The sequence below is a fragment of the Protobothrops mucrosquamatus genome, unplaced genomic scaffold (genome assembly GCF_001527695.2).
Source record: "Protobothrops mucrosquamatus isolate PMUCROS unplaced genomic scaffold, P.Mucros_1.0 scaffold569, whole genome shotgun sequence".
Lineage (NCBI taxonomy): Eukaryota > Metazoa > Chordata > Lepidosauria > Squamata > Viperidae > Protobothrops > Protobothrops mucrosquamatus.
In genome coordinates this window covers 212,995-226,121 of record NW_015386871.1, presented here as the reverse complement: position 1 = coordinate 226,121, position 13,127 = coordinate 212,995, and the positions used below count along the sequence as shown (strand labels likewise).

Genomic DNA, 13,127 nt, shown 5'->3' with positions numbered 1-13,127 from the left:
ACACACAACCATAAACCAAACACGTTGTTCCCAGCAATGCCTCCCTCTGCCTGCCTTGATAAATAGCTTTCCAGTGTAGCCCATCAAGATGGGCGGGGTCTTCTCCTGAGTAATCTGGCAGATCTCCGCTGCTCCTCTCTTTGCTCTACGTGCTCTTGGATCTACCATGGAAGGCAGCTCCTCCTCCTCTTCACTGACCACTCACCCCTGAAAGCTGTCCTCAGCTGAAATCTCCTGTAAATCTCTTTTGGCTGGCCGTTCAGGGTCATTAATTAACCCAGTCCCTGAGGTGCCAGCAATGAGCTCTTCCACCCTTGAGCCGGCCTCTGAGGAAAAGTCAGAGGAGTTGTCCAAGGGAGACATCATAAACAGGAATCTTGGTATCCTAGTTGTCTATCACTTAGGTATGAGCCAGCAGTATGCTGCAACTGCCAAAAAAGCCAATATAGTCCTAGGTTGCATTAACGGAGGAATAGCAACAAGATAATGTGAAGTGATAATACCACTCTATATTACGTTAGTGAGGCCACACTTGGAATACTGCATCCAGTTCTACTTGCCACAATACAAAAAGGTGCTGAGACCCTAAAAAGAGTGAAGAGAAGAGCAACAAAGATGATAAAGGGTCTAGAAGCTAAACTATATGATGAACAGTAAAGATAACTAAGTATGTCTAGCCTAATGAAAACAGGAATTAAGAGTGACATGATGGCTGTCTTCCAGTATTTGAGGGACTGTCACAAGGAGGAGGAGGTCAACTTATTCTCCAAAACACTTGAGGGCAGGACAAGAAGCAATGGTTAAAGAAAGATCCAATCTGGAACTAAGGAGAAATTCCCTGATAGCAAGAACAATTAATGAATAGCTTTTCATCCAGAGTTGTGGGTGTTCTATCCCTGGAGATCTTCAAGAAAAGACTGGACAACCACTTTTCCAGTGTGCAATAAGGTCTCCTGCCTCTTGCACGGGATTGGACTAGAAGAACTTTAAGGTGCCTTCTTCCTCAAACTAGTAATAGCAAGGAGAAAAGTATTTTCTTGGGGACGATAAAAGATTTAAGCCTTGTATGCCTGCACATTTGGCTCAGAGAACCCACCTAATATAATTATTGTATTGTTGTACAATAAATGAAGAATAAAGCAAGGCACTTTTTAAAAATTCAACATTCAATGCTTGTTACTGCCATAAAGATATATTCTTCTAAGTTTCAAGTTACACTAATCCAAATAATATTAATGTTTATTCTGAGCAGCCTCCTCTTCAATTCTTTGTTGGAGAATTCTGTATGATTTAATGGATTGTAAATGTCTTCTAATTGTGACCAAAACCTTGGTTCAACCTAGAAAATTCATCTACAGATATCAAGAAATCATGCTGTCCAGGAGCCTATCTCCTTTATCCTCCTATAAAGTAGAAATTACTTACAATAATGTATTTATTTATAAATAACAAACAATATAAAAGCAGTAGTCCATCACAAGGTGTTTACAACAGGATACAACAATTGTATGTCCATTTTACCCAGAAAGGAATTAAGTTCCAAGAAGATATATATAAGATTGCATGGAAATGTCTGCAAGTACCTTGGCCGCAATATTTTTATTATCAAATATGCTTATTATTTACAAATTCTAGAAAATATTTGTCATCAAATCACTATCATCAGACCATGTTAACCAAATTAAGAAAAAACAAAAAAGTGATGGGGAGGAAGGTGGTATGAAGAACAGAATACATTTGGTTTGTGTAAATATTATGAATATTAAGTACTAAATGTGTTCATTAACATTTGTATAAGGGCAGTCTTTCCATGGCAAAATAAAAAAATCTCCTTTGAAATGAAAACAGATTCGTTTCGTCTGCTCTTGCTTTTTCTAGTAATAGTTCTGAACAGTTCATGAGCAGAAAACATAGAAAGGGAGGGGAAATAAAACACCATTAACACACAGGATATTGAACTGGACAAAATGGCAAATTTTAGAATGTAAACTGACCCTCCAAGCAGATGTTATGATGTTTGCAATCTCCCTAAGCGAAGCAAAGGGAATAATAGCTGTTGCTAAGAGACGAGATCTACAGAACAACAGGCTTCTTCCTATGACTTTGTATTTATACATACAGTAATGGATAGGTGTGGGAATACTCAACCAAACAAAAATAATTTCTGATTGTGCACTTGATTTAAATCCTGCCTTTTTGCAGGAGGCTTAGGAAAACTTACAAAAAAACTGTATTCATTTTATTTGAACATAACTCTGTGATGTAGGTTGGAGAGAGAATATATCACTGGCTCAAATTTACCTGTTGTTTCCCAGGCTGAGTATATCAGGTATCATATTCCAGTGAATTGTTACTAGTATGAAGGACTCCATATTTCTCTAAAATAAAGAATTTGGGATCCTTCATAGTCTCTTGTGAAACCAAGATTGTCTTATCTCATCCCAAGTGGTCCAAGCAAAAAAGCATACTCCCAAACCCTAAAATAAAGGAATATGGCATAATTACAGAAAGGAGAAAAATATACAAGATAGGCAAACTCTAAAGGCTCAAGCCACACTTCAGAAGTTCAGATGAATGAATTGGCTTCAAGTCCTGGAGGATCAGAGACAGGCTACAAAAACAGTATTTCGAACAGTCAGCAGATTTCAAGGAAGAATGTTTTATACTGGTATTTTCAGATCTTCACCACAGCTGGTGCACAGTTGTCTTGCTCAGAAAACCAAAGTAAAAGTAATCATTCTCACAGAGCTCTTTCCTACAGTCATGTATTTCTGTACATTTCAGTTCTTTGATATTTGACTGTACTCTGCTTGGGGTTCTCTTGGAGCTGGAGGGTATGCTAGAGAATCTGCACTAGTGTAGGAAATAAACCTCAAAATTGTCTGGGGATTGATTCTTTGCAAGTCCTTATGTTTGGGCCTAGCTCTGTAACTATCTTGGTTTAGCCACTTTCTAATCATCCTCTTTCTCTTACGATGAGTCACTTAAGGAGGGTATGACATCAATTCCCTTAAAGAAGTTTGTTTCAGAACAAAAAAGTTGTCATGCCAAAATGCTTTTAAGATCATCATGTTCTGGAAATGAGAGTATCTTGAGTTTTGTGATCAAGCGATGTTTTTTCTGAGGAAGATAATGAATACAAATACATTATTTTTAGATTGATGGGTTTTTTATGTCAATTTACTGCTCCAGAGTTTAGAGAAAGGCCCAACAGGATTCTTGGTCTAAAACTAATCATTAAGGAAGAGCTAGTTAAGGAAACTTGAGTTAAGTACATTCAAGGGAGATTTTGACTTTAAGGGGAACTAAAACTGACCACCATCTAATATGTATCATGGACTTCCAAAAAGTGAATGTTATTTAATTCAGACAAACGATAAGTAGGAACCTATGATAGGAGAAACTGGTGGGAAAAGGAGTCCTACACTGGGTAGAAGTTCCTAAAGAAAGAGGCATTAAAAGCACAATTATAAATAACTTGAATAACAGAGGAGAACATAAAGAAGCTGGAGTCGCTGTACAAAAAGCTTACGGCAGACTTGAAAGCAAGAAACAATAGGGACTGAAAAGAGGATGACATTTTTTGGGTCATAAAGGAAGATAGGAAGCCTAGAATTGTACAGCTGGAAAGAGAAAGCTCATAATGAGCTCAGCTTAGCAAAGGAGGCAGTGAATATAAAAAAGGTGAGCATTTGTAGTTATGTTCAAAATAAAACAAGAATGAATTAGTATATTAGTTGCTCAATGATGATAGCAAAAGGTAAAAGAAACAAAGAAAAGGTAGAGTTTTTGGTTGCTATTTAATTCAATCTTCTACAAACAAATCACACATGATCCACTATGATATTACAACAGAAAGAAAGGGCAGGCCTGAAGCTTGAGTTAATACAAACACGGTCAGGGAATGCTTATTTATTTTCAATTACTTAAAATTTCCAGATTTACTGGATTCCTGAAATACTGAAAAAAACTAGCTGATGCTCTGGTTCAATGTTTTCTAGAATGGGGTGGGTTTTTTTGGCCCAATACTGAACTTAGAAAAAAAATCCATCCTTAAAACATATATAAATAATTGCAATCTTTCTCCTTTGACTACAGCGTTGGCCATAGGGTGACCAAAAGGCAGGATGTAAACCAAATAAATAAATACAATGTTAATGGAGAAAATGCTCATAACATTTGCAGATACGGGAATATCTAAAACCCTATTGTTGTTGCTCTGTGAGTGAAATGGATGGTCTCCAAATTTGATAAATAAATATTTCACATTCATTGGAGAAATGTCCTAAAAAGTATGAAATTTTGTAAAATTCTTCATTTAGGAAACCAAACATTAAATGTAAAGATATAGGATTGGGTTATCTTGTTAATAATGGTACTTATGGAAAAGATCTTGGAATACAAGCCAACAATGTGCTAAGATTGCAAAGAAGGGAAAAAAATCACTTTTACACTGCATCAATATATTTCTAAATTAGGAAAGAATTGTTCCCTTTTATTCTGCTCTAGTTTGGCACATAGTTTTAAGAAGGATTCAGAGTCTTTGGAACAAATTCTCAGAAAGGCAGAAGGAATGATTGGGGACTAGAGCTAGGATCCACAAAGAGAACTGGAAAGAGTTGGATATGTTTAGTCTCAAGAAAAGATGATTAAAGGAGTATGACAACATTCTTAAATGCTCAAAAGAATGTTACATATAAAGAACAGATAGTCCTCACTTAAAGACCATTCAAGATCGAAACACTTGGCAACCGATTTGCACTTACAATGGGTTGCTAAGTGTCCCACAATCATGTGATTACCATTTGAAATCTTACCTGATGGCTTTCCCAGAAAGTCAATGGGGAAGCTAGCAGGGAACCCAAGTTGCTACCGCCTACTGAGAGAACTCCTTCTGATTTCTTATTGAAAAAGGTCTATGTTGAAAACCAAGCAGATTTTTGACACAAACTGTTTGTAGCATGGGGTATTTGCAGCCGAACCCCAGAGACAACAGGACTCTTTCTAGTTTATGTGGGTTAGCTGAAAAAGTTCATCCTGAAATCCAAGCAGGATTTTGGCATGTAATGTTTGCAGCATGGGGTATTTGCAGCCAGCCTCCAGAAACCTTTCAACTATATGTACAATGGGGTTCTGTCCTGCACCCAGAGAAACTAGAATACCTGTCAGTTTATATCCAGCTTCCTTTTCTACATAATGAGCAATATCTACTTATATCTCTTTCTCTACTATAGAATACCATAAATTTCATCTGTAAAGAAGGACTTTTCTTCCAATGTTCCAACTGGCTACTTCAGAGAACTTCAACTCTGGAACCCAGAAATTTATTGACAATATGTGATGCACTCAGGAAGGGCTTATGAATATCTTATTATCATGGTCAGAAACCGCATGTACTTTCACAGAATTAAATGTAAGAGAAACAACATCATATCATTTTTAATATGGTTACCATCCCTTCCTTTTCACCACTTTCCATGCTTACAAGCACCTTACCTTCATAACAATCCCGTATTGTCCCAAAGTAAACATAGTACTGGTCATTGGTGAAGAAAAGAAGACTGAGCCATGAGTCAACAGCATAAATGGGAACAATGAAAAGGATCCTGACAATATAGCGTTGCTCATTGGGGCAACTGTAGCAGCGAAGGTGCATGTAGATCTAAATAAGAGAAAATGGAGGTTGTGATCAGAATCCAATCATGGAGTAAAGAAAATCAAACTCAAAGAACTGGACACCCCAAACAAGAGTATTTTCCCTAGCTTTCTTATTTTGAAATATAATAATTTAGTCAGATGTGGTCACTGGAAGTTGTATCTTCATTGATTATAGTTAGATTCTGTTTTTTCTCCAGGAACTGAAATTGACACACATCATTTTATCCTTCTAATATTATTCTAGAAAATAACCTGTGAGATTGACTTACAAAACTAATTAGTAAACATATAACATACTTCCAAATTATTTCAATTATATTCTCCATAATACCTTTAATCTAATTTAAAAAAAAACAAGTCCTGCAGTTCATATAACATGAAGATGTAAATTTTATTTTCAGTGAAATTCCAGTGATACCACAAAACAGGAATTTTGCCAATTCAATGTTACAAAAAAAGAATTGGGAATTTTAATGAGATTCTTTTCCAATGGGGTTAATTTTAATTTCAAAGTATACCCTCTCATGCACATATTTTAATCTAATAGGATGCAATCTATGATTAGTCACAAAATTCTGACTTCTAATACAAGATAAGGATACTAAAGTCAAACAGCTTCACTATCAGACTATTTAGATACAGTTTACAACCTGATCAATCACTATACAATGCATAGTTTCAATATAGTACTAACACACAAATGCACATTGCATACAGGCTTCCGGTTTGCGATTGCGGTGCCGGCGGACGTTCAGGAAGAGTGCTCTCTTTGCCGTCCAGTTTCCCTTCGTCGGAAGACCCTGGAAAGGGTCGAAAGTCGCCCTGGAGGGGCGACCACCGCTGAGGAGGACCCTCGACAGATCGCGGAAGGGCAGCTCCTTTGCACCGACGAAGAAAAGATCGGCCATTAACATGGTCGATCACTAAGCCATTCCAGCCAAAAGCCAAAGCACTACCAAGCACAACAAAAGCAACATGGAGGAATTGGATGAGACCGTACCTTACCTTTCCTGCTTCCCAACTACTTTCCTGTAAAAGCCTTTGGAAATTCTCCCCCCCCCTTTTTTTTTTTTTAATTTGGCAGCTTCTGCCTACTCTGGAAATATAAAACTATGGAAAACAAAAAAAAGAACAACTAAACTAAACGACTAAATAATTGGACTTGTAATTTTTGGATACCTGGGGGTCCCAAAAGGTTTCTAATCCTACAGAGACTTATCATCTTACCTATCTGTAAAGCAGGGGGAAAAAAGAATATTTCTTTTTTTTAAACCGGATAAAAGCCTAACTTGAGTTTGGGAAAAGATTTTACATGTTACCGGGGACATCTTGTGGTGAAATTTGTTACAGCAAGTGAATTTCTTTTTCTGACTGGGAGACCTGTGAGACTAAGATTTGTCCTTGACACTATCAAAAAAGATAAGAACTTGAAACAGCTGGGTGATGAAAACAACTCTCTATAGTGGAGGTGGACATTTATTAACTTTGATCAAAAATAGCCTCCACTAAAGGATTATCTGTAAACACCACAGAAATGGAGGAATACTACCCACAACTTAACTACAAACTTATACTTGAAAAAATCCTAGAGGCTACTGAGCTAATGAATTCCAGACTAAAAGATAAAGGCGCCACCTTAAAGCTACAAAATGCAGCCCAGATTTCAACTGATGAACTTACAACTCAAAAGGCAACAGAAGAAGAAGGAATTAACACTAAAGTGGACTTTAAAGAACACCAACTACAACCTACTGAGAACCCTGAGAACCAAACCTTGATTTCAACTAAAAAATCTGCAATTCTAACAGTAACAGAAACTGAAGAAAGCAACACTAAGACGGAAGGTGCTGAAGACCTACATACACAGGACATTGAGAATTTAGATAACCCAGACAACCAAACAACTACAACATTGAATATGACTTTTTACTTAAATCAGCTAAAACTGGAAGAAGAAGAAAAAGACCAGTCTGAACTGACGACAAATATACTAAGCCAATCATGGAGACTCAAATTATTAGGCCAACAATCTAATGACTATGAAAGGATCAGCTTCCTTGAAAAATTGAAAATTGGATGGTCTCCCTTGATTCAAATGACATGTGTAGGAATGAAGGTAGATCCACCTGAGGATTTAAAGGCACTGCTATGGAAACCTGTTTGGCACAAAAGGAAAGCCAGAGTCAGACTTAAAAAATGGGATTTCTTTATGTGACTTTTAATGGAAGAGCCTAAAATCTCATTTAATGGGCTAAGGAGATTTTAAAAGACATTAACTGATTTAATATTTAGGATTTAGACCTACAAGGGAACTAAAATCTAGTTACTAGAATAATAGTTTTGAATTATATTATAGAAGATGGATTGAGACCATAAAGGTTATTTTATTAGTAAGTGATGATATTAGGATGAGAAATATGATTGTGAAATAAAGTAAGAATTTATCTGAGTAAATAATAAGTGTATCTTAGATATCATAACTATTTTGTAATGAACTAAGGGAACTGTGGGCTATCCAAAACCTAAATACTATGGACATAGTATCTGTAACTGAAATTAGATAAAAGTTAAAAACAGGACATGGAGGTGTATAAGTCAAAAGATATTGATAAATGTTTTAACCGACTGAGTTATAACTAGCAATGTATTTCCACTGCAAGTTAATATTTGGACTTGTTGAAAAACGTTGATTATTAATTATAATTCTGAAATAGGATTTTCTTGGGCTGAATGTTTTTCTAGATAGCAAAATACCAAGTATTTCAATACAGGAACTACTGAAAAAAGAAAAAGAGGTTTGAGTGCACAAAACAAGTTGATCTGGACCATTTTGTGAAACTTCATGTTACTTTCCATTAAAAGTCCAAAACTAGGTTTGATGGTGAAATTGGTCATTGTGAACATGTTGTGTTTCATATTCAAAATAGAAAGATTTTCAAGATTAAATATTCAATTATTGCCTCATACAGTTCAAATCAAAACTTTGGTACAACCCTTTAATTAGAATATAATTAATATAACACTATCATGCAAAATAATTGCACAGAAATGTTATTTTGCTTGATTAAAAGTTTCATCTTGCTTCCATGGGCAGCCAACAAAATACTTTGGAAAACTTACAAACTGGAAGCAAATAGATTTTTTTGCTTATTCCTAGCATCTGGCTATCAGAAAGTACATAACTTTATAGACTTCTTTAACTATAAGATCACATCTGTAATCTATAGACAGATCCATGAATGTCTTTAAAAACTGTTAATCAGTGCCCATGACAATCTTTTGTAGCAATTCTATAACAGATAATGGAACAGGAATTCCCCCTTCCTGTACTCTAGAATTCCATTAAGTGTCACGTATACCTAATCCAAAGACCAGGTCAAATTTTGAAGTAGAATTAACAAGATGAATTACTTCCGCCTCAATAAAAGACAGCTTCTTATTAATAAATAGATGTGATGGAATTTAGCGAGAAGATGAAGGGAAGAGGTACATTCCAGAGGAGTAAATGGCAACTCAGTTCAGATATCATAGTAAGCTCCTCCCTAATAATTCACAGAGTATATTGTAAATGTAGATAGTAAAGTCATCAGTCTGGCAAGACTTTGCCTATAGGTGTGAAACAATAAATAACTCATCTTGGAAGAATTACCATGAGTCGGTCTTGGTTTTGGGTCTGAAAGTAATCCACTTCTGAATCCTAATCTACCAGTTGATTCAATATCATGAAGATGTTCTACAATTGATAATCACTATCTAATAATTAAAAAGTGTCAAACAAGATTGATATATGGCAGAGTCTACCTATGTAAGTAAAAGAGTAGGAATGTTGCAAAAGAGAAAGTTACATCTATCTGATAAAAGTCAGCAGCTAGACTTTCTAGTAAAAAGGCTAAGGTGGGAGAAAAGTAGATATATCTCTTCTTCTCACTGCAGTGAAATTAGTCATAACAATGATGACAGTTAGAATGGGGAGAAAGAATCAAACACTGCTATTTATTCCATGTACTAAGACCAAACAGAAGTACAAAGCGGGAAGATGATGCCAAAGGGTTATTAAACATTATGAATCACAGCTTTTCATCATCATCTCATCCTCCCACCTAGCCCTATATAATTAAATGTATAATATTCTTAAATTAGCCAAATATATTATCATCAGCGAAGTGCATTCCTTATATACAGAAATAATGAAGAATTCTAAAATAGAATCAAGGGTGTATCTGTGTGTGTGTGTGTGTGTGTGTGTGAGAGAGAGAGAGAGAGAGACAGACAGAGACACAGAGAGAGACAGACAAAGAGAGAGACAGAGACACAGAGAGAGAGAGAGAGAGAATATGTATATACATATATGTATGGATGCACACACACACACACACACACACACACACACACACGTGTGTGCCAGTGTGTTTGCAGAAAAAAGTGACAATAAAGGTTATCTTATCTTATCCTACCTTACCTTATATTATCTAAATGTCTCCAGCCTGAAATGACTATTTGCCTCATCATTTTAAAAGCTAAAAGTGACATTTGATTTTCTGTAAATTTCATACTCCTCCACTTTTCCCTATAAATTACTGTCTAGATTCGATTTTTGTAAAGTGGGCATAATCAGTTAAAAAGCAAGTTGAAAAAAAAATATACATAGCTTCCTAGCCATTTCAATTCCCATTTGCATATCTGGAAAATTTTAAGCCTTATTTATCTTATACACCGCTGATTTATATTATACTGAAATTTTCAGTAACCTTGTTTTTAAGAAATTATCAATTTGTATTGTAATTAGAGGGAAAAAAGTCCCGTGCTCTTTTTTAATACTTTTTTTGGTTTCTCCCAAAATAAGGTATTAAAGAATTATCACACCTGTATGTTAAGGGAAATAATATTGGAAACAAGACCAGTTTAAAAGAATTTGGAGACTCAACGCATGCCAGATTTGCAGCCTCCCCACCTCTAAACTATACATTTAATGGTTACTATAAAATAAAGTATTATGCATTCAAAGTATGCATTCAATCAATAGAATACTCAGAAAACCTGAATTAAAAATTAAAGATATATCTCAAAAAAACCTCCTAGATATAAAATCATAATATAAACCATTTTCATTTTAAAACATTCAAATTCTTCTTTAAAAAAATCATACTTCCATTGGCAGAGAAAACTGTTTATTTTAAAAAAATGTCCTACAATTATTGCCATGAGTCTATCAGTGCTCAAAGTCAAGTTATATCACTCTGAATTACAGTGACCTACTTTCTCTTAAAAGTGCAGAGGATTTGGAACAACATAAAAGCAGTAACCCTTCCATACTGTCAGGAAAACTGTTCAACCAAAATATAATTCAGAATCCAAATCATATAACACATATTTATGAAGCAATTTCTTTGCTTTAAAATGCACGTAGAACAACTTGGGAAAGAATGCAAAACAAAACCACAATGGAGGAAAGGAGGAAAGAGAAACAGCATGCTTTGTAGCCCTTTGTTCTGACAAGATATCTGTGAGTAGAATAGAACCAGTCACTATGCAGTAAAATCCTGCTTAAAAAGCTGATCAGCTTCATCTACTTGCTTGCTAAAATGGAACCTGTTATCCAATGGGTGGACATGGTCCTTTAAAAATCCTCTCAGCCCAATGTAATAATTTGCTAACACAGAACTGTGCTAATCCCTAGGTAGACATACCTGCCCTAAATCTACACCGGAAGTGGTGCCATAGAAAATCCTGCCAAATGTGAAGATGCCAAAGGAGTACTGCTAGTGAAGTTCATGGAGTATGGTTCGACCATCAATCCAGAAGTCTACTGTGAAACGTTATGAAAACTCAGACAGGCCATCCATAACAAGCGTCGGGGCATGCTGACTTCCGGTATGGTGTTGGTTCATGATAATGCTTGGCCACACATCATTAGATGCACCCAAGAACTTTTGAAGCAGTTCCATCGGGATTTTTTGATCATTAAACACAGATTTGGCGCTGAGCGACTACTACTAAGGAATTTCAAACCTTGTAAGATTTTATGGCAAGTGCCTCAATTTGAATGGCGATTATGTCGAAAAATAATGTAATGTTGTAGTTTTCTAAAGTGTATAATAAAAGTTCTGTCTGTCATTGATAACCAAATGGAGGTTTATTTCCGAATTGCCCTCGCATATGTTGCAGGTCATTACATCATGCAAAACAGCAGTGCTTATAGTTAAAAGGAGACTGGGATATGTTAATAGAATAACAACATTTAGGAAAACAAGCTCCTTCTCTTCTAGATAATAAAGTTGATGGAGAGCAATTCAAAATGTTAAATTGTTTGTTTTACCTGGTGGCAGGTGATCAGCACAGCTGTCCACACAAAGAAACCTGAGATGGCCTGGGCAGCAGTTGTCATTAGGAATATTGGCTGCTCCACTGCAGTGAGGCTGCCATCCTCAGGCATCCTGGATAAATTAGGGGCTGTAGCAGGGGTGCTGGCTGGGAAATCGGACTCAGGCACTGACATGGCTCCAGTTACTACAATCATCATTATTTTTTGTTGTTCAAACCTACAGGAAAATTGAAAGAGGAGGAAAAAAAATCAGCAGAATGACTTGAAATAATGTAGACATAATCCAAAAATGCTAGGACAAAACTACATGAATTTTGGGAAAAAATTGCCATCAATGCTAAACATACAGAGGAAATAGTTGATACAACTTATTTATGTATTTATGATACACACAGCATGGTTATCCCTGAGTTAAAAAAACACAGAAGGACAGAAGAAACTAATCTGTAGAAATGTAATGTGCATTGTTTGTTTTTAACTCAATCTATAAAATACTGAGATATGCACTGCTCAGAACTGGCTTCAATTTATGTGGCTTATAAGCCCAGTAAATAATTAAATAAATAAATACATAAATCCATTTCTGAAATTGATACAACCTTTGCTCCAAAAAAACAAACAGCAGCAATTCAAAACAGAACATATAAATGAGATTATGATGCGATATTAAAGAGACTAGATGTTTTTACATCTACAATACGTAGTAATCTACGTAGTCAGTTCATTTTAAAAAGAAGATATAAAATTCTGGTACTTGACAGACCTCGCTAGAGGTCAGCCTTACAAGACAAGTATGTATGTAATCAGCAAACATGCTATTAAAATATCCTTCAGGTAGTTATTGTATTTTCTTTGACATTAGCCTGTTGACTTTTATTCTGGACAAAATAACATCATCAAAATCCAGCAAAGCCATTTAGTTTTAAAAACCTGAAATTATACTCTACAATACTGATAGTTCTTGACTTACAATCATAACTGGGCATGGAACTTCTGTCACTAAGTTATGTGCTTGTTAAGTGAACCATACCCAATTTTACAATCTTTTTTTCATAGGCATTAAACAAATCATTAAGAGAATCTTGCTTTTCCCATTTACTTGTGTGTCAGAAGCTAAGTTGGGAAGGTCACAAATGATAATGATTTG

The 13,127-nt window shown here is 35.6% G+C and overlaps 1 protein-coding gene across 1 annotated transcript in view; it reads right to left on the bottom strand.

The window, feature by feature from the left end:
* TMEM184B (transmembrane protein 184B) overlaps positions 1–12,182 on the bottom strand; it is a 29,035-nt gene extending 16,853 nt beyond the window's left edge. Inside the window, exons 1-2 of the mRNA XM_015817256.1 lie at positions 11,975–12,182; positions 5,497–5,662 (exon numbers count right to left, since the gene is read on the bottom strand). Coding sequence (XP_015672742.1) covers positions 5,497–5,662; positions 11,975–12,178 — 370 coding nt within the window. The 5' untranslated portion in view covers positions 12,179–12,182. The remainder of the gene's footprint in view (positions 1–5,496; positions 5,663–11,974) is intronic.
* Positions 12,183–13,127: the final 945 nt, after the last annotated feature.